General features: G+C 43.7%; 1 protein-coding gene across 1 annotated transcript in view; it reads left to right on the forward strand.

Annotated features, from left to right (window-relative positions):
• OTOGL (otogelin like) overlaps positions 1 to 24850 on the forward strand; it is a 1080166-nt gene that overhangs the window by 124520 nt on the left and 930796 nt on the right. The window contains exons 2-4 of the mRNA XM_069227564.1: positions 7314 to 7386; positions 16043 to 16141; positions 19263 to 19417. Coding sequence (XP_069083665.1) covers positions 7314 to 7386; positions 16043 to 16141; positions 19263 to 19417 — 327 coding nt within the window. The remainder of the gene's footprint in view (positions 1 to 7313; positions 7387 to 16042; positions 16142 to 19262; positions 19418 to 24850) is intronic.

Genomic DNA, 24850 nt, shown 5'->3' on the forward strand with positions numbered 1-24850 from the left:
TGCTGTTGTCTGCACCTGAGGTGGCCTGGGGAAAAGTGGGCAGTGGCTCTGATATTGGGAGCTGTGTGGTGACCGCGTGGCTTGCCAAGATGGCGTCATGGACCGAAGTGGCATGAAGGCCTGGTCCCAACAGGGGCACCCATGTCAGTAGTCAAGGGAGCATTGGGGTTGTGGCTCTGCAGCTTTCCCACTTCCAGTGACCTGTTTTCCCCTTGATGACAGCCCTGAAGCGGGGCAGTGACTAACAGCCGTGGGGGCGGCAGGCGGCCCCTGCCATGGATTGGAATAGCAGAGCGGTGATGGCTCATGCGAAGGGCGTGGTGGGAGAAGATCAAGCTACCTGGTAGTATGCATCTAGGGTGGCCCTGATCCCATGAGGCAACTGCTGTTTGGACCCCCTTACATTTAAAGCTAGAGAAGATTGGCATAGGGGCCCCGGGTGCAACAGTGAGTGTGGTGGCCTGCGGTGATGCCCTCAGGAGTGTCAGATGATTTGGGTGGGACCCTGCTTCAGACCATTTGTGGCCTTCTGGGCTGCTGGAGATCCTGGTTCATGCTGGAGACTGGTGCGCTCCTCTGAGAGGCAGTGTTGATCAGGAGTAGCTGCAGGCACCAACTTTGCACATTGCCAGATCAGGGCTTTGTGGCTGACCTGCCCCCCTCATTGTCTTTGGTGGGAGCCGTGACCCAGCTACTCTGCCTGGTGAGGACTTGCTAAATTGTTGCTTCTTGGGACACCAGGTGCACAGCTTGCTGGCCCTTGAATTGTGGGAGGCCTTTGTCTGACCATCCCTCTACTTTATTAGAGGCATGAGGTGACTGGACTACATGGGTGGGCTTATTCTAGCCTAGAACCGTGAGGATATTGCTATTGCTTCCTGTCCCAGCTGCACACTGGGGGTTTTCAGGGGAGTTGTTGCCCACGCCCTCACTAGGCGGGCCCAATATTCATCTGGCCGTTTCCTGGCACAGTGGTGCCGTATTCCAGAAGCAGTGGCCCTGAAGGCATCACAAACATGGGCTGGGTGTCTAAGTTAAAGGGGACAGAGAGTGATGGCTGGCCCAAGCTGGGCCCCATTGTGCCTACTGTGCCGGGATGGGGTGGCTGGCTCCATATAAGATACATCCACTACCCGACTCCATTTTTACACCCATCAATAGCTCCAGGGAGGCTCTGGAGCACACATTGGTCACCGTGGTGGTAGATTTGGGCATTTTTCAGGGCCGAACATCAAAAACTATCTGAACGCCTGATGAACACAGGGTATGCAGTAGCAGATATGTACCCAGAGGTGGGGGACTCACTGGACAGGCAGGTGCAGTGCTAGAATACATTTGGAACAATATATGGCTTGTGGGGCTCCAGGTGGGCAAGAAAGGGTGATACATGATCTCCTTCTTAGAACAGTGTCCCCGCTCTAAGGTGGTGCCAGATGGTCTTTCCTCCTTTTTCACTCTAGACAGAGTGTATAGAGTGCCGTTTAAACCCCCGATGTCAGCTGCCCCCATGAACTATGGTATCCCATTTGCTGCATTTTGGGGACTGAGATCACATCCTTAAAAAGATGAGAGTCAAGGGGGACATATTTGTGGACATGATTTTCCCAGACTTCACGTTGGCGGTCAGAAGCAACCGTTCACTTTTTTGGATGCCAAGACTAGTGTAGGAAGTTGGCTCTGTATCTCAAAGTGAGATATAGTGTGCACAGAGTCCAATTGTTCCCACTAGAGGTTGATAGTGGCAAAATTAGATAATACTAATGCAATATTTTGTGGTAGTGTGGTCGAGCAGTAGGCTTATCAGAGGGTAGTGTTAAGCATTTGTTGTACACACACAGGTAATAAATTAGAACACATACTCAAAGACTTAACTCCAGGCCAATAGGTTTTTATATAGAAAAATATTATTTTCTTAATTTATTTTAGAACCACAAGATTCATAATTTAGGTAAGTACATGAATTGTAACGTACTTCACACAGGTAAGTATGGAACTTTGAATTAAAACACAGTTTTGGCAAAAATGGCGATAAGCTATTTTAAAAGTGGACACTGCAAAAATCAACAGTTCCTGGAGGGAGGTAAGTAATAGTTAGTTTCTCAGGTAAGTAAAGCACATAAGAGCTCAGTCTCCTAGGCATAGGCAGCCCACTGTTGGGAGTTCAAGGCAACCTCATACCCACATCACTAGCAACACAGGGCCGGTCAGGTGCAGAGGTAAAAGGAGGGCCCAAATAACATAGGCGCCTATGGAGAACAGGGGTGCTCCGGTTCCAGTCTGCTGGCAGGTAAGTACCTGCGTCCTCGGGGAGCAGACTAGGGGGGTTTTGTAGAGCACTGGAGGGGACACACACAGGCACACAAAATACACCCTTAGCGGCACAGGGGCAGCCGGGTGCAGTACGCAAAGTAGGTGTCGGGTTTTACATTGAAAGCAATGGTGGGACCTGGGGTCACTCTGGCGAAGCAGGCAGGGCACAGGGGGGCTTCTCGGGCCAGCAACCAACTGGGCTAGGATGAGGGCCACCTGCTGGTCACTCCTGCACTGGTAAGTGGTTCCTCTCGGTCCTGGAGGCTGCGGGTGCAGTGCTTAGTCCAGGCATCAGTTTCCTTTGTTACCAGGCAGTCGTGGTCAGGGGGAGCCTCTGGATCCTCTCTGCAGGCGTCGCTGTGGGGGTGCACGGAGGTCAACACAGGCTGTCCATGTCATTGGAGTTGCCTGGGGGTCCTCTCTGCGGTGTTGGTTCTCTTGAAGTCGAACTGGGGGCATCGGGTGCAGAGTGTGAAGACTCACGCTTCAGGAGTGAGGTGAGAGTCTCTATAAAGTTGGTTTCTTGTTGCTGGTCTTTTTAACAGAGCCGCTGTTCTCAGGAGGTTCTTGGTCCCTTAGGTGCAGGGCAGTCCTCTGAGTCCTCAGAGGTCATTGGTCCAGCTGGATGTGTGGCTGTGCAGGTTCTTTGAGTTTGGAGACAGGCCGTTAGGGCTGGGGCCAAGTCAGTTGTCCTCTCCGTCGTCTCTGCGGGGCTTTCAGGTCAGCAGTCCTTCTTTCTTCAGGTTGCAGAAATCTGATTTCATGTGTTCAGGGTCGCCCATAATACTAAATTTAGGGGTGTGTTTAGGTCTAGCGGCAGTAGCCAATGGCTGCTGCCCTCAAGGGTGGCTACACCGTCTTTGTGCCTCCTCCCTTTTGGGAGGGGGGGGCACATCCCTCATCCTTTTCGGGGGAATCCTCCAAAACAAGATGGAGGATTTCCTAAGGCAGGGGTCACCTCAGCTCAGGACACCTTAGAGGCTGTCCTGACTGATGGGTGACTTCTCCTTGTTTTTCTCATTACCTCCTCCGGACTTGTCGCCAAAAGTGAGGGCTGTGTCCAGAGGGCGGGCATCTCCACTACCTGGAGTGCCCTGGGGCATTGTAACATGAAGCCTGAGACTTTGAGGCTCACTGCTAGGTGTTACAGTTCCTGCAGGAGGGGAGATGTGATGCACCTCCACCCAGTGCAGGCTTTGTTTCTGGCCTCAGAGAGAACAAAGGCTATCACCCCAGGGGGTCAGAAACTCGTCTCAGTGGCATGCTAGTACAGACCAGTCAGTCCTGCACTCAAATCAGTGTGGGTTTGTTATTCTAAGAAGTTTGATACCATACTTCCCAGTGTTCAGTGTAGCCATTATAGAACTGTGGAGTTCATTTTGATAAACTCCCAGACCATATACTTAATATGGCCACACTGTGCTCACAATGTCTAAGAATGACTTAGACACTGTAGGGGCATATTGCTCATGCAGCTATGCCCTCGCCTGTGATATAGTGCACCCTGCCTTAGGGCTTTAAGGCCTGCTAGAGGGGTGACTTACCTTTGCCACAGGCAGTATTTTGTGTGCATGGCATCCTGAGGGGGAAGCCAGGTTGACTTTGCATTTTTCTCCCCACCAACACACACACTCTGAAATGGCAGTGTACATGTGTTAGGTGAGGGGTCCCTTAGGGTGGCACAACACATGCTGCAGCCCTTAGGGACCTTCCCTGGTCACAGGGCCCTTGGTACCACTGGTACCTTTTACAAGGGACTTATCTGTGTGCCAGGGGTGTGCCAATTGTGGAACCAATGGTACGTTTTTAGTGAAAGAACACTGGTGCTGGGGCCTGGTTAGCACACTTCTTAGTCAAGTCAGCATCAACATCAGGCAAAAAGTGGGGGGTAACTGCAACAGGGAGTCATTTTCCTACAGCTATGGTTTGCGGACTGGGAGTGCGATGTCCCATGCTATTCCCAGCCAGATTCAAGGTTATGGTTGATAATGACACACTGTTTGTTCTTTTGAGACCTGAAGGTTGTCTAGGACTGGATCGAGGTGCATCTCAGGAACATGGAAGTGCCGGGTCCTGCTGAGGCCATCCACATCCCAGGTGCCAACAAAGGTGGAAGGCCTACCTTGGCTGTGTGTCCCCTGGTGGCCCCTACCATGAACAGGCTTTTCGAGGATCGCAGTCTGTGGTTGCTGTGGCCAATCTAGGGGTGGCTGGCTCTGAAGTCGTTTCCATGGAGGATGGAGTGGGCTTCCATGCATCTGACTCTGATAGGCCTTCTAACTCTATGCTATATCCATCCTCTGAAGCAAAGTTGCAAAAGATTATACCCCACGAGGCTGATGACCTGGACTGATAGTGACTTGTACCTGTTAGACAATGTGGTGTGGTAATTGTGGGAAGGTGGAATGGGGAGGACCTTCACCTTACTTGCTTGCTGTGTTCTATCTTGCTCTGCCTGGCTTTGCCTTATTTCACTTTGATTTGCTGGGTGTTGTCTCTATTTGCTGGTGATTCACTGTGTACCATGGTTTGCTGTTGCTGCAAGGGATGGGTGTGCTGTCTCTTTGCATGGCTGGGAAGGCATGGGTCTACCATTTATTGGTGACCACCATAACTCCACACTATTCACTGTGTGATTTTGCACCCAGTTTCTCTTGGGTTTTGGGTCATTTTGATGCTTTGGTTTGTAATTGTTGGGATTGTGGGACTGTTTCCTGGCTTTACTGGGGAGGAAGGGATTGGCTGCTTGGGTCTTAGGGTGTGTGGACATATACAGAAAGGGGAATAGGTGGCTGTGGGAGGCTCCATCACGGATGACCCGCCTGAACAGACAGACTGAGATGGCTGGAATGCTCTTTGGTTGTACGATATTCTCCTGGAATGTTGGAGGGACGAATAGCATGACCAAAAGGTACAAAACCAAGGAGTACAGTAAGTGCAGGGGGACTCACATTGTTTTCCTGCCAGAGATGCACTTCAGAGCCATGGAGGAGGGACACTTGAGAAATGATGGAGGGGACACCTAACATTCACCACATACTGAGCTCTGGATTTGCCCCAGAGTACACCTACAAGTGCTTGCAGATAAGGTGGACAGGGAGCAGCATTATGTTGTGTTTAGTGGCTGGCTGGGAGGTAATCTTCTCACATTGGTTTATGTCTATGCCCCCAAACTGAGCAGCCAAAATGTTTAGAACGATTTGTTGGGGGTATTGACCCCATGCCTGACGGGCCCATATTAATTGGGTGGGGGGTACTTTAACTGTGTGGCTGATTCAGCCACACAGGTGAATTAGACACAGAGGTGGGGGTTGGTTGACACGTGGCACTGGAAGACTGAGATTTTTCTTTCTTCTCACCCTTGCACGATCTATATGTGTGATTAGATACTTTTCTTCGCTCTCCGGGTGTTCATACCCAGTGTGCAATGCAAAGTGCTTGGCCTGTACTATATCTGATAATAACCTGTTCATGGTCATACTGACCTGGATCCCAGCCCGCATGCGCATACCCAAATGGCACCTGTGGTGTGAGAATCTAGAAGACCAGGTGTTCCGGCAGAGTTTAGGGGAGGATGGTTGGAGTATTTTTTTTAACAAATAATGAGGGTTCCACAGACCCCACATTTACAGAATGGGCAGCTCTTAAGGTTGTTGTGTAGAGATGCTGCAGCCACTGGATGGCTGGGGTGCACAGAACACTGTGTGAGGAGGTGAAGTGCAGGAAGTGTGGCTGAGAATGCTAGAGCCACACCATCATACCGACCCGTCAGTGCAGGGATCATCACCACAGGAAAAGAAGAGCATGGCAGCCTTGATAGAATGGCTGTGCTGTTAGGAGTACAGGATTAGACCACACTAGGAAAGGAAGAAATCCGGCAGCCTGATTGCATGGCTAGAAAATGCCACCAAGCGTGGCTCTCACATGGCGGTGGTCATTAGAGTAGGGGGAGCCCAGGTTAATGACCCAGCCCATATCAATGACCTCTTGTGTGAGTGCTACACAGTGGTGTATGTAGGCCACCCACCAGCCTGCGCCGCATGCCCAGGTCCTGCTGCCATTGCCAATACTGGAGCTGGGAGCTGTGGAAGGACTGGGGTGGATATCGCAGCAGAAGAGGTCACTTCTGCGGTTCAGGATGTGGTGTGGAGGAAAAGTCACAGGCTCACATGGGTTACTGGTTGAGGTTTGCGCTGCTTACATTACTCAGCTGGCCCCTTGGTTGGCCAGGATGTCTGAATCATTGCAGGAAGCCCATGTGTTAACCCCTACAACCATGGAGGCTGGTTCTCCCCCTGATTAAACAGGGCAGACTGGCACAGGATAGGGTGCCAGTCTATCCATGCTTATTGTTGATTACAAAGTATTGAGCAGGGTGTTAGTGGTGCAGCTTCTCCCACTCATGCTGGGACTCGTACACAGTGACCAGATGGGATTCATCCCTGGGCGGTGTACAGCATTTAATATCAAACGCAGCAGACCTGGATGAAGGAGCGGTGGTCCTGACCATGGAAATATTGAGAAAGCTTTCAACAGCTTGGGCTGGGACTACCTCTGTGGTCCTGGATCGGCAAGGCCTGGGAGATAGATTCCTGGCATGGGTGCAATTACTGTATATGGGAGCCACTGCAAGAGTCTGGACAGGGTATGTGATCTCAGATTTCTTTGCAGTGGAGCGAGACAAGCACCTGGGATGTCCTTTGTTCCCACTGTTGTAAGTGAAGCCTTAAAAATGAGTGGTCCTGTCTAAAGTAAAAGACAAACATATGAGTTTGGGCCTGTCACTAAGAGAGGTATTCCACCATTGGCCTACTAGCATATAGAAGTCTGAACTTAATTGATGCATGTACTGAGTACACACAAATATACACAGACATACACATATATATACATGCACACCACACACACAAAGACACAGACACACAGACACCCACACACACACACACACTAAACATATGCATGTCCTAATACGTCTACTAATATTTGTGCCATTTATTTCACAGCATTATGGAACTTCCCACTTCAAAGATCAGTTACGAAGTGTCAGATTCACACATGTTGAAATGCCTACAGAAGGTTGGTTTATTTTCTTCATTGTTGTCTATTCTTCTGCGATTATATGGCATGAACCTGACGATGTTACCAGACTGCAATGAAATAGTGCCAAATGCATTTGTTGACGACTGATGGTTTTATCAAAGGAGACAAAATGAAGTTATGGGGTGGTAACATAAGAAAAAAAAGCAGGGCAAATAAAAAAAAGAAAAATAGGATGAAGGAAATGGGATAAGATGGGAACAATCTGAATTCATACAAAGCACACAAAAAACGAAACTTTTGAGACGTAATACATTCTAAGTCACAAAAAACCTATAAGTAATACATCTGAATTAATGAGGTACATATGATTCTGTCAAAGACCTGTCAGTGCTGCATAGGTGACACTACTAGGCCTGGTTTATGAGTGGAAAATCACTTTTCTCATTCAAGAAAGTTGAGTTCCACTCATGAATCAATTTACTTACGCAGATGAGTCTAGCTAGGAGGGGAGAAGGCTTTCCAGAGCAGTAATGCCATGAAGGTTTGTGCACACTCATCAACTTGTATGTTTGTAGGTGTTCACAGCCATTTTTCAATCTCTTACAGTTCTGGAAATGTCATACTTAAAATATTATCGAGGAAAAGACAAAATTCATTTTCGAGTTTGGAGGAGGAACATCCCACGTACTTGTAACTTTGGAAGAAGAGGTTTTTCAATGGGGAAAAATGTGTTTTAGTAGAGTATTTTTTTGCCACAACCCGTACAGATTTTCTCTAGCATAAATAAACCTATGTGTATTTTCACATGATGAAATGAATATTTAGGCTGAAAAACTCTAACTCACAGAGGTTCCAGGGTGCAAATCTTCCAGGAGTAAACTAGAAGAGCTTTGTTATTTCCTGAAATGACAAAACTTACACCCTTGAGAAATTGTAAACATTTTGGTGGAAACACATTTCTTTCAGAATGAGACCGAACGACTTTTTGGATGTGGAGTGGTTCATTGACAGGTATAATACGCACTAAGGGCCAGATGTAGCAAGGGTTTAGCGACTCGCAAACGGCGAAAAACGCCATTTGCGAGTAGCTAAAGCCACTTTGCTATGTAGAAATGCATTTTGCGAGTCGGAACCGACTCGCAAAATGCATTTCCGACTTGCAAATAGGAAATTCTATTTGCGACTCGCAATGCTATGCATTTTCATTTGCGACCGCAATTGCGGTCGCAAATGAAAGCGCAGTTACCATCCACTTGAAGTGGATGATAACCCAGGCGCAAACGGGAAGGGGTCCCCATGGGACCCCTTCCCCTTTGTGCCTGGCAAAAAAAATAATTTTTCAGGGCAGGCAGTGGTCCAATGGACCACTACCTGCCCTGAAAAATACCGAAGCTAAAGGTTTCGTTTTTTTTTTCAAAGTGCAGCTCGTTTTCCTTTAAGGAAAACGGGTTGCACTTTGAAAAAAAAAACTGCTTTATTTAAAAGCAGTCACGGACATGGTGGTCTGCTGTTCCCAGCAGGCCACCATCCCCGTGAGTGCCCTGAATCGCTATGGGGTCGCAAATTGCGACCCACATCATTAATATTAATGAGGTGGGTCTTTGCGACCCCATAGCGACTCGCAGAAGGTGTCTGAGACACCTTTCTGCATTCCAAATTGCGAGTTGCAATTTGCGAGTCGCTGGGACTCGCAAATTGCAACTCGTAATTTGGAACCTTGGTACATCTGGCCCATAGCAACCAAACGGTATAAAAGTAGGAATAGTAAAGGTAAGTATGTTTTTTTACATTACACATAATTAGGCAATAGACAACCACCCACTAAATCACACAGGTAGAAAGAATTTCAAGTAGAGGTAGATACGGTGATCTGCTCAGAATCACACAATTTCGAGCAAGTACCAATGATAAGAATATAACCCATGTTTCCAAAATGCATGGTTTACAGCAAAGCCAAGAAGACCTGGGACATTATTAAAAGAGTGGCAGAGGAGGAGCTCGTTGAGCTCCTGCTTATCAAATATTACAGTTTCCTTACCCCGTTTAGGCACAGGGAAAGCATTAGTTCTATATCAGCGGTGCCACAGCTGGCTGTGGCAACACTATCCTCTGATGTATGCCACTGGGCCTCAATGTCATAGTGAAGGTTGCCCTGCCTTATTTAGGGTTCGATGACTATCTCTAAATTTCCCTACCTGTGATAGCCCTTACTTACATGGCAGCAATAGAAAACGGTATACTTTGATGGTCCCAAAATGTGAGGAGAAAACTCCCTGTGGGGCAGCAGGTTACTGTTTTCAAGAAACAAACTAGCTCTTTGGAAGTGTGTTTCTTGAAAACAACAAAAAAAAAAATCCCAAGCTTGCATAGCAAACATGGTGTTTTCTTGAAAATGTCTGTAATTTCGGTGACGCTCACTCACTAGAGGCTCCTTTGAAAGAACAGAGGGCTCCATCTGCCTGTCAGATACCTCTAAATTTTGTTGGCAGCCTTTAGTCAAGGGAGCAGAGACTGTTGACTTCTGTGAACTGGTGGGCCACCCACCAGGTTTTAAATGACCCCCAAAATCTTATTCTATATCTTCTTTCTGAAAGCAACCATGATTGTTACCCAGACAAAAATATGTTTGTTTCTATTTTGAATACTAAACACTAGATGGTGAAGAAGGATCTGTTTAGCAATTTGTAGAAAATATTTTGGGGAGTAGACTGGCAGTCAGACATATGGAACATCCTCCAGGTCTTTTTGCATAACCTCAGTTCATCTACTGTCAGTCAGTCAAACATGTTTATTTCTAGACCTTAGGTCCTGATTTAGATCTCAGTGTAGGAGTTACTCCTTCGCACCGGTAATGGATATCCTGTCCATCGCAATCTAAATACCATTAAAAAAATTGGTATTTAGATTGTAGTGGACGGGATATCCGTTACTATTGCTGACGACAGAGTAACTCTTCCACCAAGATCTAAATCAGGCCCTTAGTCTTTAAAACATAAGCACTATAAAACCCATTATATATGTATTATATATACATATAAACTATTAACTAAAATCTGGAAACCTGCAGTTAAAACACAACATTACCACAGTCCAAAAATACAATAAAATGATCATAATTTTTCTAAAACTTCATTCACAGACAGTAAAAACCACTCCAAGGCACAGGTTACATCCAAAAACCGCATAGCCAGAAGTAGGTTAATTGCTAACTGTCTTTCCTTAGTGCCATATTTTTGTAAAACTGGCTTCAGTAAAAACTATTGTACAAAAACTACTTAAACATGCTTTAAATCTCTATTCATGTTGGGGCTACATTTACAAATTGTATTCTTGTCTAACAGGGATCTGTGAGCATCACATATGAAAACCTGGTTTATCCCACATCTAAATATCAGTAAATACTGTTTTAGCTGTGCAGTAGATAATTTTCCCCTGATAAGGAAATGTTTCATTGTTCATTCAAGAATTCAACAGGAGGGATACTGGTTTCTTCTTCCTTACGCAATTTAAGGCTTCCTCTATAGACACTTGGGGCCAGATGTAGCAAGGGTTATGCGACTCGCAAACGGCCAAAAACGCCGTTTGCGAGTCGCAAAAGCCTCACCGGAATGCAGAAATGCATTTTGCGAGTCGGCTCCGACTCGCAAAATGCATTTCCGACTCGCAAATAGGAAGGGGTGTTCCCTTCCTATTTGTGACTCGCAGTGGGATGCAATTCCATTTGCGACCGCGTATGCGGTCACAAATGGAGTCGCAGTTACCATCCACTTCAAGTGGATGGTAACCCACTCGCAAATTGGAAGGGGTCCCCATGGGACCCCTTCCACTTTGTGAATGGACCCAAAAATATTTTTTCAGGGCAGGGAGTGGTCCAAGGGACCACTCCCTGCCCTGAAAAAATACCGAAACTAAAGGTTTCGTTTTTTTTTTTAAGTGCAGCTCGTTTTCCTTTAAGGAAAACGGGCTACACTTAAAAAAAAAAAAAACTGCTTTATTTAAAGCAGTCACGAACACGGAGGTCTGCTGACTACAGCAGGCCTCCATGTTTGCGAGTGCCTATATTCGCTATGGGGCCGCAATTTGCGACCCACCTCATGAATATTCATGAGGTGGGTCATTGCGACCCCATAGCGAGTCGCAGTCGGTGTCTGAGACACCGTACTGCATTCCAAATTGCGAGTTGCAATTTGCGAGTCGCTGGGACTCGCAAATTGCAAGTCGCAATTTGGAAGTTTGCTACATCTGGCCCCTGTTTGGTTAATTTTTTAAGCTCAGCTTTATTCATGCATGCACGATCAACTTCGCAGTATATTGTTAGCTTCTGGCAACAGTTGAGAATCCTCTCTCTAACTAATCTTGCCCAACTCATTTCGTTCGTCATTGTTTCTTTTTTTACACAGCATGACATTTAGGGAAGTTCCTCACTATCTATTCTTGTCCAGAATTTTATTGTTTCTGCCTCTGCTAAGTAAGTCCATCCTGTCCGGTCAGTTTCTATTCTAACAGCCTGGAACATAGTAGAGGATGGAAGAGAAGATAATCTTTTTAAACATCTACCCTCTTCAAGGTCCCAATTTGATTTACAGCTGATGCAGACCACTTCTGCACCATACTGGAACTGTGACCATATCATTCCTTGATAGGCTGCCAAAACCTTTTTCGAGAGGGCCCCAAATCTATTGTTGAATTTCTTAAGCCCCCTTACAAAAGAAAGTGCTTTGGCCTCTAGAGAATTTTGGGGTATCTCCTCTGCAGTGGTTTCTCTTTAGTCTTATTGGAGAGCCTTCAGTTGATTTAAGCTCTTCTTCGATATTCTTGTCCTTATTTGTTTTGGATAATAAACGTTTACAGTGAGTACCTTCTTCTTTTTTGGAAATGCTGCCCAGACATAGGGCCTGATTTAGATCTTGGTTGTGTTACTGTCAAGCCATGTCAGTGGCAAACCCGAAGAGACCGTCAAGTTGACGGTGTTCTGCCCGCCATATTTAGATTTTACAGCTCTGCAAGCGGAGTACTGGCTATAGATTGCTGACAGATGGAGACGGCGGCAGGGCACAATGGACTTTATAAAATGGCAGGGGCTACAGAATAGAGGTGACACACATACTGTCACTTAGTCATAAGTGTCCCCCTACACTACACACTACACAACACACCACAAACACACCATCATCCGTTACAATTCCATAACACACAACTTACATGCTGAAAACACACAATTACATACTTCCATGACACAACTTGCACAAACTATTGACACTGCACCCACACATGACACAACCGCAACAACCAATTCAACTACACACTCAGCTACACACACATGCACAACTACACACATCACCACAATTTTCTCCATACAACAACAACACTCAGCAGAACGTGTCACATGGCAACCCAACATACATAACATCGATCTCACATGCAAGTGACACACACACAGACACAACCACATTACCCACTTAAACTGCCTCCACCTCACCCAGCCAGTCCACACATGTGCACACATACACCTACTGACTCACATACACCACAGATAGCTCAGACCTAACTTTCCAGGTCCGATTGCAATGTGCACAATGAACACCATCGTCCAGTGTGAGTGTATTGTCAGTGTGGTGCCATCATTCACTCGGCAATGAATGGTGTCACCACAATGACAGTTGTGTATGCATGCAATATGCATGTTGTGCCAGTGTGTCCCCAGCAATGTGTGACACTATTGTGTACCTCATGTATGAATGTCAAAGTAATTGAAATCAAATATTGTGACATGTATATGCCTGCAGTGGTCCCAGCCACCTGTGCAGTGCCCACCCAATGTACCCTGGCAATGCGGTGTCCCTACCTTCGAGTCTGGCAACAAGGGGCATTGTGTTTTCTCCGTGGATTGGTGGCAGCAGCGACGGCAGGTGTTGACCAGTCGTGTCCAGTGGAAACTGTTGGTGGAATGGTGAAAAAGGTTAGTAGTCACCCCTTTTCCCTCCAATCCGCCAACTCAAACATGGAGGTCGGACCGCCACTTTTTTCTTGGCGATAAGGCACATCCAAATCTGCACAGGGGGAAACATGGCAGGGGCCCACCGTCATCCACTTTTCCCTCTTCATCTGTGGGATTACCAACATCTAAATACGGCAGGTGGACCATCATGGTGGCATATGGGTTCGCAGTCGAAAAAGTGACGGTGGGAACAGTAACACCAAGATCTAAATCAGGCCATAAGTGTTGTACTTAAGGGATAATGGTGACTCCCTTCGATCTGCAATACATCAAACTTCCTAATGTGACTGAAAGTCCATACATGGACAAACACATAATCTATAGGGTAATTCTGGTTAACATAAAGGAAGGTTTTCTTTGCTGGAATATCTGTTGGTTACATGGCCATTAAGACTCACAAAATCAACTGATGCAAGAAACTCTAGCAACATTAAATATCTTCCTTTTGTGACATTTCCTGGAAAACTAGCACTTTTTATGCTGAAGGCAGACAATAAAGCATCATACTTTTGGTGAATCGTTGTCGGAACCAATTTATGGTTAAAATCCCCCATTAAAACTAGCAAATATTGTGAGTATGATGAACCTATTTTAACCACATCATCCTTAAACATCTCCACATTTTCTTTATAATGGTGAGGACTTCTTGCTTACAAATAGATATTAATAATGCTTTTTGGGCATGTGTCATCGTTCAACAGTTTTACACCAAAATCTAAAACCCATGTACGTGTGGTCTTGATTTCCCACACCCTTGAGGCAACTTTAGTAGAAATCAGTGTTAACAGCCCCCCGATAGACGCCCAGACGAGTTTTTGATGCACCCTGGTGGACTTTCAAAAACCCATCTATCCGTGGGGGTTCCATGCACAACCAACTTTCCTGGAAAAACAAGATAGAGACCTGATCAAGTATTGATTTAAACATTTGCTGCTTCTGGATATGACTGAACACATGCCTTCAGACAGGTGTAACTGTAAAAGGAACTGACCCAATTTTTATTAGCATTGGATGCTTTGATATATATACTGAGAGTAACACCTCAGAGATGGGGGTTATGTCTGGGATACTTGCTGTATTGCACTCACTAATGCCAACACTTATCCCATGACTTTTCAACTCGCCCACCAATTCCACATGTCTTACTCAGGCATGTAGCTGTTAATCTGTTGTAATTCTGAAACAATAGTACGCAGGTAGAACATATAAGAATTCAAAGCATCTGTGCTTAAAACTACAGCCTCAAAGATGACCTGTACAGGGTTTTTTGCATTAAGAACAGAATGTCCAGCATAGATGAGGAAGAACTTGATCCAATATCAAGGTCAATAGCTGAGTTGAGCGAAAGGCCTTGATGGGATGTATTCACCAAACTTAGCGAAGGCCCATTGGGTTCACTCTAGTGGCTAAGAATGGTGGCATTAAGAGATTTCATTGACAATCCTACACTTTTTGGGCCTTGATTCTCTTGAGCCCTACGTAAGACCGAGGACTTACTGTTCTATAAATCCCCTAGCAAGTCCCTCCTATTGACATGCATGGTGAGGATGACAGTTTGGGCTCTAAATAGTCCACCCACGGCTCAATCGACACATGGTACCCTTGAAGCTCTGCCATGTCAATAACGAGCAATTATGTCTCTGTAGGGGTGAGGGAAGCAGGGGGTGAGATTGCACAGTCCTTTCTCCAGAGTTTAGTCCTAATGCGCCTTCCCACTAACTCTTTAATAGAGTTTACCAAGGGTGATGCCTTTGAAGCCTCTACCCCATCTTGTTCAGATGCCATTACATTACCAGGCTGAGTGATTAACGAGGTTGACTGCTGTAAGCTGCCCCTGGTAGGGCTCACCGAATATAGCTGGCTTTGCTGAGCTCTAGTTCTCCTTACTCTCTTTGCACCAGTGGTTCTACTAGATTTGCTCAATGGCATTGTGGTGACGGATACTTCTGATTAAGATGAGACGCAGGAGTAAGAGTGTTCACCTCTAGGAGGCCAAGCAAAATGTAATACAATTTCTGTGCAATTAAGTCTTAAAGTTGCACTCCACAACTGCGTGCACAGGTAGAAAGGATAGCCTAAGCTACCCCTCTATGCCGCCTCCACTACAGAACTACTGCCAAGGATCCTTTTATCTGTGTAATTTATGCAAGTTTTAAAGCTGGGCTGGAGCACAAGCAACTCCTTGTCTCCGGTGTCCTGGCACGCTGTCAACATGGTTACAGTTGAGCCTCTCTAGAAGTGCTCCCAGCAATGGTCTCTCCTACCCCCCTCAGATTGCCTCACAGTGGCACACTTCAGTCTCCTCCTTGTGCTCCTGGATCTTGATCCTGTTACTTTTTCCTGCGACCACCACAAGGGAGGGTGGCAGGGTATAGATTACAGCGCACCCGGAACCCAGCACAAACAGCAGCCCACCGCTCATTCTGCATTTGGCAAAATCCAACGTTTTACACTCAGTCATCTGTGCGTTCTGTGTGTTCTGTGGTGGGCACGAGCACGGCAGGCAGTTTATCTACTGATGTGTAAGAATGATTCGTTCTGCTTGAATTGACTGCTAGATCTTTCTTGAAAGGTTGTAAGAGAAGATGATATGATCATACACTTTCTATCTGTATCCAATATGAAAAACTTTTGTAAACAACATACATTTTGGATCACATACAACATCAATATTCCTATTTGTTTCGTTTGCAGCTACATGCCCACAATCATGCCTTAATGGAGCAATGTGCACAGATGCAGGCATCTGTGACTGTGAGACATTTCAGGCCCTTGGAAACAGGTGCCAAATTGGTAAGTTTCAGTGAGAAATACAACTGCAATAAAATGATCTCTCTTTTCGGTGAATGTTAGGGACTTGAAATAATGATTAATTTTAAACAGCAATTGTACATGAATAGTTTTGTTACTGGTCTGTTTCCGAGTGAAAGCAGTTGGTACGAACTGAGAAATTACGGCGAGAAGGACAATACCAACTAAATATTACAGATAAAAGGGAGCAACAGAGATGCTGTGCTGTCAATGTTCCATGGCAGAGATCCTACTATATATATCCATGAAAACTTAGGGAGATGTTAATTGTTGATTTAGCTGGGTGAGAAATGAAGAGAGATCAAGCATAACACTTGTGTTCATTTTTTTAGACTGTTATCTGCCCATGTTTCGTTGCACTATTTTGGGTCAAATAAAATCTTTTACATTAGTTGCACCAGTTGCTTAATAGCTACAATTGCCTCCTACTACAATTTTAAATGTAACTTTGCTTTGGTGCAGTGTTCAGTCAACCATGATATGTCACTGTATTCCTTGGGGAAATCTCATTATTATGCAAATACGAAAAAAAGAAACTAAACATAAATAGCACATATGTAGTGTTAACACCTTTGATTAAATAAAAACAACCAAGAACCCAGTAAAATATAACATGTTAAAAGTTTAGCTTTCATTTTTACAGTTGTTTAATTCAATAGAGCATTGATCAAATATCATACAATTCTTGGATGGACAATTTGATGTGATTCCTTAGAACACTGGCATTCAGGTGCATTCTTCTTACTTTCCCATCCTTCTACAACATTGTTATGTTCTAAAGGCCTGAGCTTTACAGGAAAAGGGATAATTTGATAACACTTCCATCATACATAATTCCTACTGATGTTTGGAAGGGTTGGTATGCTGAAACAGTACCAAAACCAGTAAACCCAGACCTTTTCATTTTATTGAATTCATGCACAATGGAGGCCTTTGTTTCTAGAGAATGTCAGTTTCCTTGGTATAGTTTTTGCGAGTATGAAGTGCTGACAAAAATACATAGGACTACCATGTGTAGATATCAGGTTGTCAAACAATGAAACTATCGTCATAATATGAAAAGTTTTTTTTTGCTTCAGGCACTATTTTTGAATATTTTCATACCTATTTCATTTCCCTTTTTCTCCTTTAATTTGGAATCTACATTTGTTATTAATGAGTTTGTCATAACAGTTTCTTGGGCATGGGGTCAGGTCAGATACTAAAAAAACTCAGGACAACAGGAAACATATTTAAGCAAATCTTCATTCTGGTGTGGCATTAAATACATCCATTACACAAAGCCCTTTCCGTTTTATTAACAAAAAGCCAACATAAATTATTTAGTGTCCACAAATAATTCAATATCAACAGTTATATTAATGACAAGTTGTGTTTACTGGGGAGAAGACAAGGCTTATTGTGTGTTTATTTTTACAAAAATAGTGATTTACACTTTTCACTTTCTTAAAATATACTTGATCATTTTCCAAGGCATGGTTATGTTGTTTTTATTCTCTCTTCAATCACCCAGCATTTGTAGCTTTTTTTAGCACAAGACAATATTTACATTGTTTTAATAAATGAAGCAGAGTGGATTGACTTAATATGAAATCAGAGGAGTGGCTTAAATCGGTTATCCCTATGAATGTATAGGCAATCTTTTCTGCCACCGCACATCTATGTATGTGTTTATATTTATAAAGGATAGGAAATGGTGAAACGCTGAAATTAGCATGTGTTGAAGACTGCCCACATGGAAATGATACATGTTCTTGCACAATAGTAAAGAGGGGAGAGGTGAGAACGTCTGTTGATGGCAGCCATAGGAGCTCAAGACACGCATTGGGAGCAATACATTCCTAATGTATTGGCAACTAAGCATGCTTTAAAAAAATCTATTAGTAAACAAACATCTGAGGGTGCCGTGCTGTCCACAGAGAACATTGATTTATTTGATCCAAAATAGTAACTATAAAAAGGCCAACACGTTTTGCGAAATTCATCACTTCATCAGGGCCACCCAATATGTTTATCATTCATTGCAAAATAAACAAAGAAGAGTAAACAATTACTATAAATCACACTGTTCCATTAAAAATTACACGCTGTACAGTTATATTAAGCATTCAAATTACACACTTATATAAACACTAGCAAAATTAAAATCCAAAGTTTTTTTTTTGTAAAACAAGCAAAACTATTTTGATTTTTGATTCAGGCCTGATTCTATAACTAAATCAATCAAGACCTATCTGCTCTATTTATTTGGCTAATCGTGCGTTTCTTATTATACTAGTGTGGCAAACTGCTATATCTTTTGAGGAGGGAGCATATACCAGTCTAAGGTTTGAGTTTGCCCAAGCATGAATTATATAACAAACCTATGTTTTTAAAGAGAATATTTAACAAGTAATTAGTTGAATAAGCATCACTCTCTGTTGTTCAATCTACTAGGTCCGTGGATATTGTCTAGACAAAATCACTGTTAGCTGGACTTTCTTTATTCTTTCTCCTGATCATTCCCTCACATGACACCACAAAGGTGTATTGAATTATTCGTTTTTTAAATTTTGAAGTAACTGTTGTGATGCTGATCTTTACTTTGTGAGTCTTATAAAGTAGTCATGTAACATATCAGCAAAATACAAACCTCTGTATCCTTCCTTGTGCAGTAGTCTTACGTGAAACTACAATTTCATGATCATTAGTACATATTTAATAGGAATTCTGTAAACCTCTAAAGACATCCTTGATTCAGAAAACTATTTGTATGCCTACTAAATGCCGAAGGGGTTGCAATTGTCGAGAGGTGCTACACCATGGCTATTTGCTTAAAGTGGTCATCCACTGAATGATAACAGAGTGGCTGACAAACCCCCAACTGAACTCTTCAAACAAAACAACATTCTAGAATGCTTATTATTTGGGACTGGTAGTGATGCAGGACTGGGCAAAGACAACTGTTATTTCTCTACACTTAAGAGATCTATAGGATTTACTTTATGGACGAAAGCAGCTGTACTTAAACTGGAAAAAACATATATTTCAAATGTGATTCATATCGATGATGAATGTGATTTCTGTATGCTTAAAATATCGTATATGGTAATATTTTTCCTAGTGCCCAACACTGGTAAAGAAAGAGATGGAATTTGCAAAAGTTGGGGGCAGTATCATTTTGAAACATTTGATGGCATCTACTACTACTTTCCTGGAAACTGCTCCTACATATTTGCGAAGGATTGCAGCTCTCCAGTGCCTCAGTACACAATATGGGTAAGTGTAAATGGCGGATTTCCAAAATAGCTCTTATACATGTTTGTGCATGGAATACATCATGAATATGCCAATGAGCGTAGACAGTGTCCTAAATATTTGGCCCATGATGTCCTTTGTTACATATGAATTACAGCTGTATATAAATCACAGCTTGGTAAATGTGAATTCTCAAACAGGCAGTAATGGTCGAAGTGCGGCAAGTATACTTTGCTACTATAATGAAAGTACTGTTGGGTAAATAGCGCCCGGATAGTTCCTGACAGTTGGTACAAATCAGAGTTGGAAATAAAATACATATTTTCATGTTAACATTTTTACATTTAATATTTAAATTTACCTGCTGATAGTAAAGTTCACTGCCGGTTACTGATAATATCTACATACATTTGACAGACAGGAATATAATCGATGCAAGACAAAATACTCTTGCATCACTATTTCTCAAACCACACAAACCCTGAACTTCGGGCTGGGGAAGAAGATTGTGAGGTTAACCTATTAGAAGAGAACTTCAGAGTTTACCATCTTTTGGGAAGTACATTTTGAAAGCAATAGTTTATGGCAGTATTGTTTACTGCAATGGGGATGTATGTATAAATGTGCTAAGTGTGTAGTGCAAACATAGCCAAAAGGCAGTGGAGTACTGTACAGGGCCAAAGACAAAGATACCACCAATGAGTGGTTAAAGGGAAAGCTGGGTTTTAGGAATGGAGGTGTTGTGCTACTTTGGTATGATGTAGTGTTCTTTAAAGAGGTGCTGTTAGCACTTTCCTGAAGTGCAGCAGGGTGTTGGTATTTCAGATTTTGCTTGAACACTTGGAGAAGGCTGTTGCCTTGTCTTTTCTATGTTACACCTCTTCAGTCTGATGGTGTCCTTGCTGTCGTTATGGAGATAGCCATTCGACTAGTCAGATAGATAGGCAGGGGTGAAGATTGTGATGGATTTATAGCCGAGGCAACTCAATTTAAATATGGTGAAGGCTGGTCTATTAGTATGTAAGTCACCATGTATGTTGCATACCCATTCCCAAATAATCTGTTGTTCAAATGATGCATTCCAGTTTGCAAATAGGTATTAAACAAAAGGCGTACATCTTTTTAAATTATGCCTGGACTAACATAGCTAACCAGATGGCTTCTCAGTGAGACCTGCTTCAGATCTGTGGCCCTGTAAACATCATGGTCGTATATGAAATATTTTGTTTCCATTTAAGACACAAAACATTGATTTATAGAAACCTAGGAAAACGAATAGTAAAACCTATTACAGCTAAATTAATATGTTGCGGGTCACCATATATTATGAAAATATAACGAATGTTGCTGTACCTAACTTTAAAGTATACAAAAAAGTGATGGATGGAATGCTAGAATTAATCTCAACTCCTGTAATTACTCGAGCCGCATCCCATTCCATTGTTATTTTGCACACCATATCACCTCAGTTCGGACTTAGCTATATGCAAACCAATCCTGACCCTAATCCAGTCCTCCCTGAACCAGAACACAAGCAATCCAAGATCAGTTTCACCCTAGTTATGGGCTCATTAGCCATGTACCACTTGGTTCCAGTGACAGTGTGTACGGGGCCCACAACTGGGTATACTCGCCATGATTGGAGCAGGGTCAAGACTGATTTACATTTAGCTGGGTCTAAACTGAGGTGACCTGGTGTGCAAAATAACAATGGATTGGGATCTTGCCCCAAGAAATCACCAGTAGTTAAGATTGATTCAAGAATTCCATCCATCACTTTTTTTGTAAACTCTGGTGTATCTAACTTTAAGGCTTTGTCAGGCCAAATGTCTAAATTAATATTATACTTTTGTGATATATGTCATTGAATATGAAGTAAATAAAGGGCAAAATTGATTAGAAGTCTTATTAAAAATTAATATTACCCTGGGCAGTGCATTTAACTGCTATGCTTGTATACTTCTTCTGTGGGCTCTCAGCTATTTAATGTGTTAGTTTCAGTGTCATTTAAAAATCCTTGCTTGATAGTGGTCAGTCATACCTCTTTGTCCCTCCTTGGTCTGTGTGGGATCAGTGACCAACTACTGTATAATTAGGCTTTGTCCTGTTTATCTGGTCTGTATGGGACTTGTGTTTTACTTTGTTTCCTGCTCCTGTCCATAGAAGCTGACCTTTCCTTTTGCAGAGCATTCTTCCTCTGAGCGTAACTGTAAACAAGGCTATAAATCAGTCTTTTATCTTGGCCACATTTTGTCTTTGTGGGCTCTCTGCACCCTCTCTCAGCTGCCTAGCTCCTGTCCTTCCTTGGCTTGTGCCTGCCTGTGTGCTGAGAGCAAGGGTGGGGGCTTGCTTGTAATTGCTTATAGCCTAGGCATCCATCTCAACCAGGGCTCCGCAATCCTTAGAGACAGTGCCCACTTCTGCTCCATATTGGGTTTCCAATCGCAGCTCCATCAGTGCACCTCAGTTCACACACCTCAAGCCCTCAGCCGTGCCAGTGCCAGAAACCCCACAAACGCTATCTGCCAGAGCACCTCAGTTCTTGCAGTCAGTACACTCTGCTGCTCCAGTACTGGGACCTCAGGTGCAGCTCCAACAGTGCATCACAGTTCACACAGTCCAAGTCCTCAGCTGTGCCAGTACCAGGAACCCCACACACGCTGTCTGCCAGATCACCTAATTTCTTGCAATCAGTAAACTGCTGTGCCAGTACTGGGACCTCGGGCGCAGCTCCGTCAGTGCACTGCAGTTCACACACTCCAAGCCCTCAGCTGTGTCAGTGCCAGGAACCCCACACACACTGTCTACCAGAGCACCTCAGTTCTTGCAGTCAGTACACTCTGCTGCTCCAGTAGTGGGACCTCGGGTGCAGCTCCATCAGTGCACCTCAGTTCACACACTCCAAGCCCATCAGCCGTGCCCATGCCAGAACCACACACACGCCGTCTGCCAGAGCACCTCAGTTCTTACAGTTAATACACTCTGCTGATCCAGTACTAGGACTTTGAGTGCAGCTCCAGCAGTGCACCTTAGTTCTACCCTGGCAAGTCACTTCCTTTCCTATACTGGGACCCGCTCACATACAGTTCCATTACAGCAGTTCAATTCTAATATTCAGTCCCACTGCCAAGCCGATACTGGACTCAAAAGAGCAAAATAAAGCTCAGCCAGTGCACCTCAAGTCTCACATCCAACGCCACTGTTGATGGGAACCACCACAGATCCACCAGAATCCATCAATTCTAACATTTAGTGCAACTTTCTTCTCATTACTAAAGCTCACAAACACACTTCAGGACTCCTCGCTTCTGTGGTTCAGAGGCAATGCCACTCCCATTCTGGGCCAAACTCACAATTTCACCAGGGCACCTCCAGGCTACACTCAGCAACACTGGCAAGCCAATGCTGGGCTCCACACATAGCACCATTAACATACCTCACTTCTGACCTTGTGTGCCGTTACTATTCCAGTACTGCAGCCCACATACAACTCTGTCAGTGCACCTCAACCCTAACATGCAACACCTCATTATTCTAATATGAGGAATTACATGGCTCTCCATTTCTCATTACTCACCTGCTGCCTTTCTGTTATTCCGGTCCTGGGACACAGCTCTGGCTTTACCCCCAATCCTGATCTGAAGTGCCCCAATATTGCTGTATTTATTGGGGTTCAGATACAACTCTGCTAATGCACCTCCTGCTGTTCTTCAGTGCCCCCTGCTGTTCTACACTCTGACTTCTGTTTGAGGACATGGGTGAGCCAATTAAATCTAATCTTAGCTGCCATCTTTATTTGGGAGGGTCTATTTCATTTATCTCACTCCGTTCTTACCTTTTGTCTGTTTACTCTCAATGTTTTCTTTATCCCCCACTTTTCTCTTACCATCTCTTAAAATCCACAAGTTAACAGTTTTGCTCTTTCTTTTAACTGTTTATTTCCACTCCTCCCCCTTTTTTTATTTCCCTCTTCCTCTTGCTACCTCCTCTTTCAAACTCGCAAAAACTTGGTTATTTCTTTCCTTGTTTCGTTCCTCTCTTTATTTCTTCATCAGGCGTTCATTCTTCACTATTTTTTCTCTTCCCTTCATTCTTTCTTTGTCTTTTCTATTTGCTCTTTCCTTTGACTTTGTATGTGTCCTTTCATCTTTTTTTGTTTTTAGATCTTTCTTCCTTCCTTTCTCTGGTGCTTTTCTTATCCGTATCTGACAATTCACGTTTTAGTATAAATCCCTCTTTTACCCATCTGTAAGTGGAAGCCACTTGTCGGGACCCAAAGTGTCAAAGTGTATCAGTACATACATGCCCTGATTCTTACGTTGCTTGGTGCTCCCACCATCTCTTTTTTCTCTAATGTTCATTTCTCTTTTTCTTTTCACACTTCTTTCATTATTTTTTCCTCTTTAGCTTTTGTTTGCTAGCTTCCCTCTCTTTCTTCTTTTGCTTCACACTTTTGCTGCATTTTTCTCTTAGTTATGTTTTCATTTTCTCGTTCTTTCTTCCCATTTTTTCTTTTATTTCTTTGCGACCCCTTCTCTTACGTCCTTTTGTCTGTTGTATTCCTTTCGCTTCTCTTTTTCTGTCCCATCCACTTTCTCTCCTGAGCACTAGTTATCAATGGAGCAACAGGTGCAGTGGCACCGGGTCCCAGAGACCTATGTACTTCACTCAACTATAATTACTGCTGTATTTTCCTACCGAAATTGCAGTCAACCATTTTCCTTTCTTACTCCAGAGCTCATGACACCGTTACTATGCCACTTGACTGCTCCATCTTTACTCCCGACTCCCTCTTTCCTTTCATCCTCCAGTCTGTCCCAAATGATAATTTTGATATGGTGTTTTGAGCATTACGCTGTAATGCCAAAAGTGTATTTCTGATAAAGGTTTATATGATAATTGTATATTTTTAAGCTAGAGGAAGAAGGTAAATAGAAGTGCTTTAGTTAAATGCTGGGCCCCTGTAATTATATGGCAGAAAAAGAGGAAATTATGAGGCAGAGTTGACTAATTTATGTGGCAAGAAAAGTCCAGTTATAAATTTACAATGCCAATAGCTCTAACTCAAGAAAATGCGAGATCTATTGGATTGCAAATGCTTGTTCTGTACAGCATGGACTTTACCTTTATTGTCAAAGCCACATGAACACGTCCACCACAACAACAATCAATGTTTAAATTGGTCACCTCAACAGATTACATTTCACTTTTAGGAAAGGACTATGAATGAAAATCCCCTACCTAGGCTCAATCCCAAGGGAGCTTTTAGTAGCAATTCCCACTGTTGCAACCCCACAAAACTTCCTTTGAACTCCGGAGCAGTCAACATGCCTCTTTTCATCCCACTGCACAAGGAAGGCTTTTGGTGTCACGTTTCTGTGTCTGGGTTGGTTACAGAGAGTCCTCTGAAAGTGGTGTAGGAGTTCACAAAACTCATACAAAAGTCAGATGGGC

Source organism: Pleurodeles waltl, chromosome 4_1 (genome assembly GCF_031143425.1).
Source record: "Pleurodeles waltl isolate 20211129_DDA chromosome 4_1, aPleWal1.hap1.20221129, whole genome shotgun sequence".
NCBI classification, from domain to species: Eukaryota; Metazoa; Chordata; class Amphibia; order Caudata; family Salamandridae; genus Pleurodeles; species Pleurodeles waltl.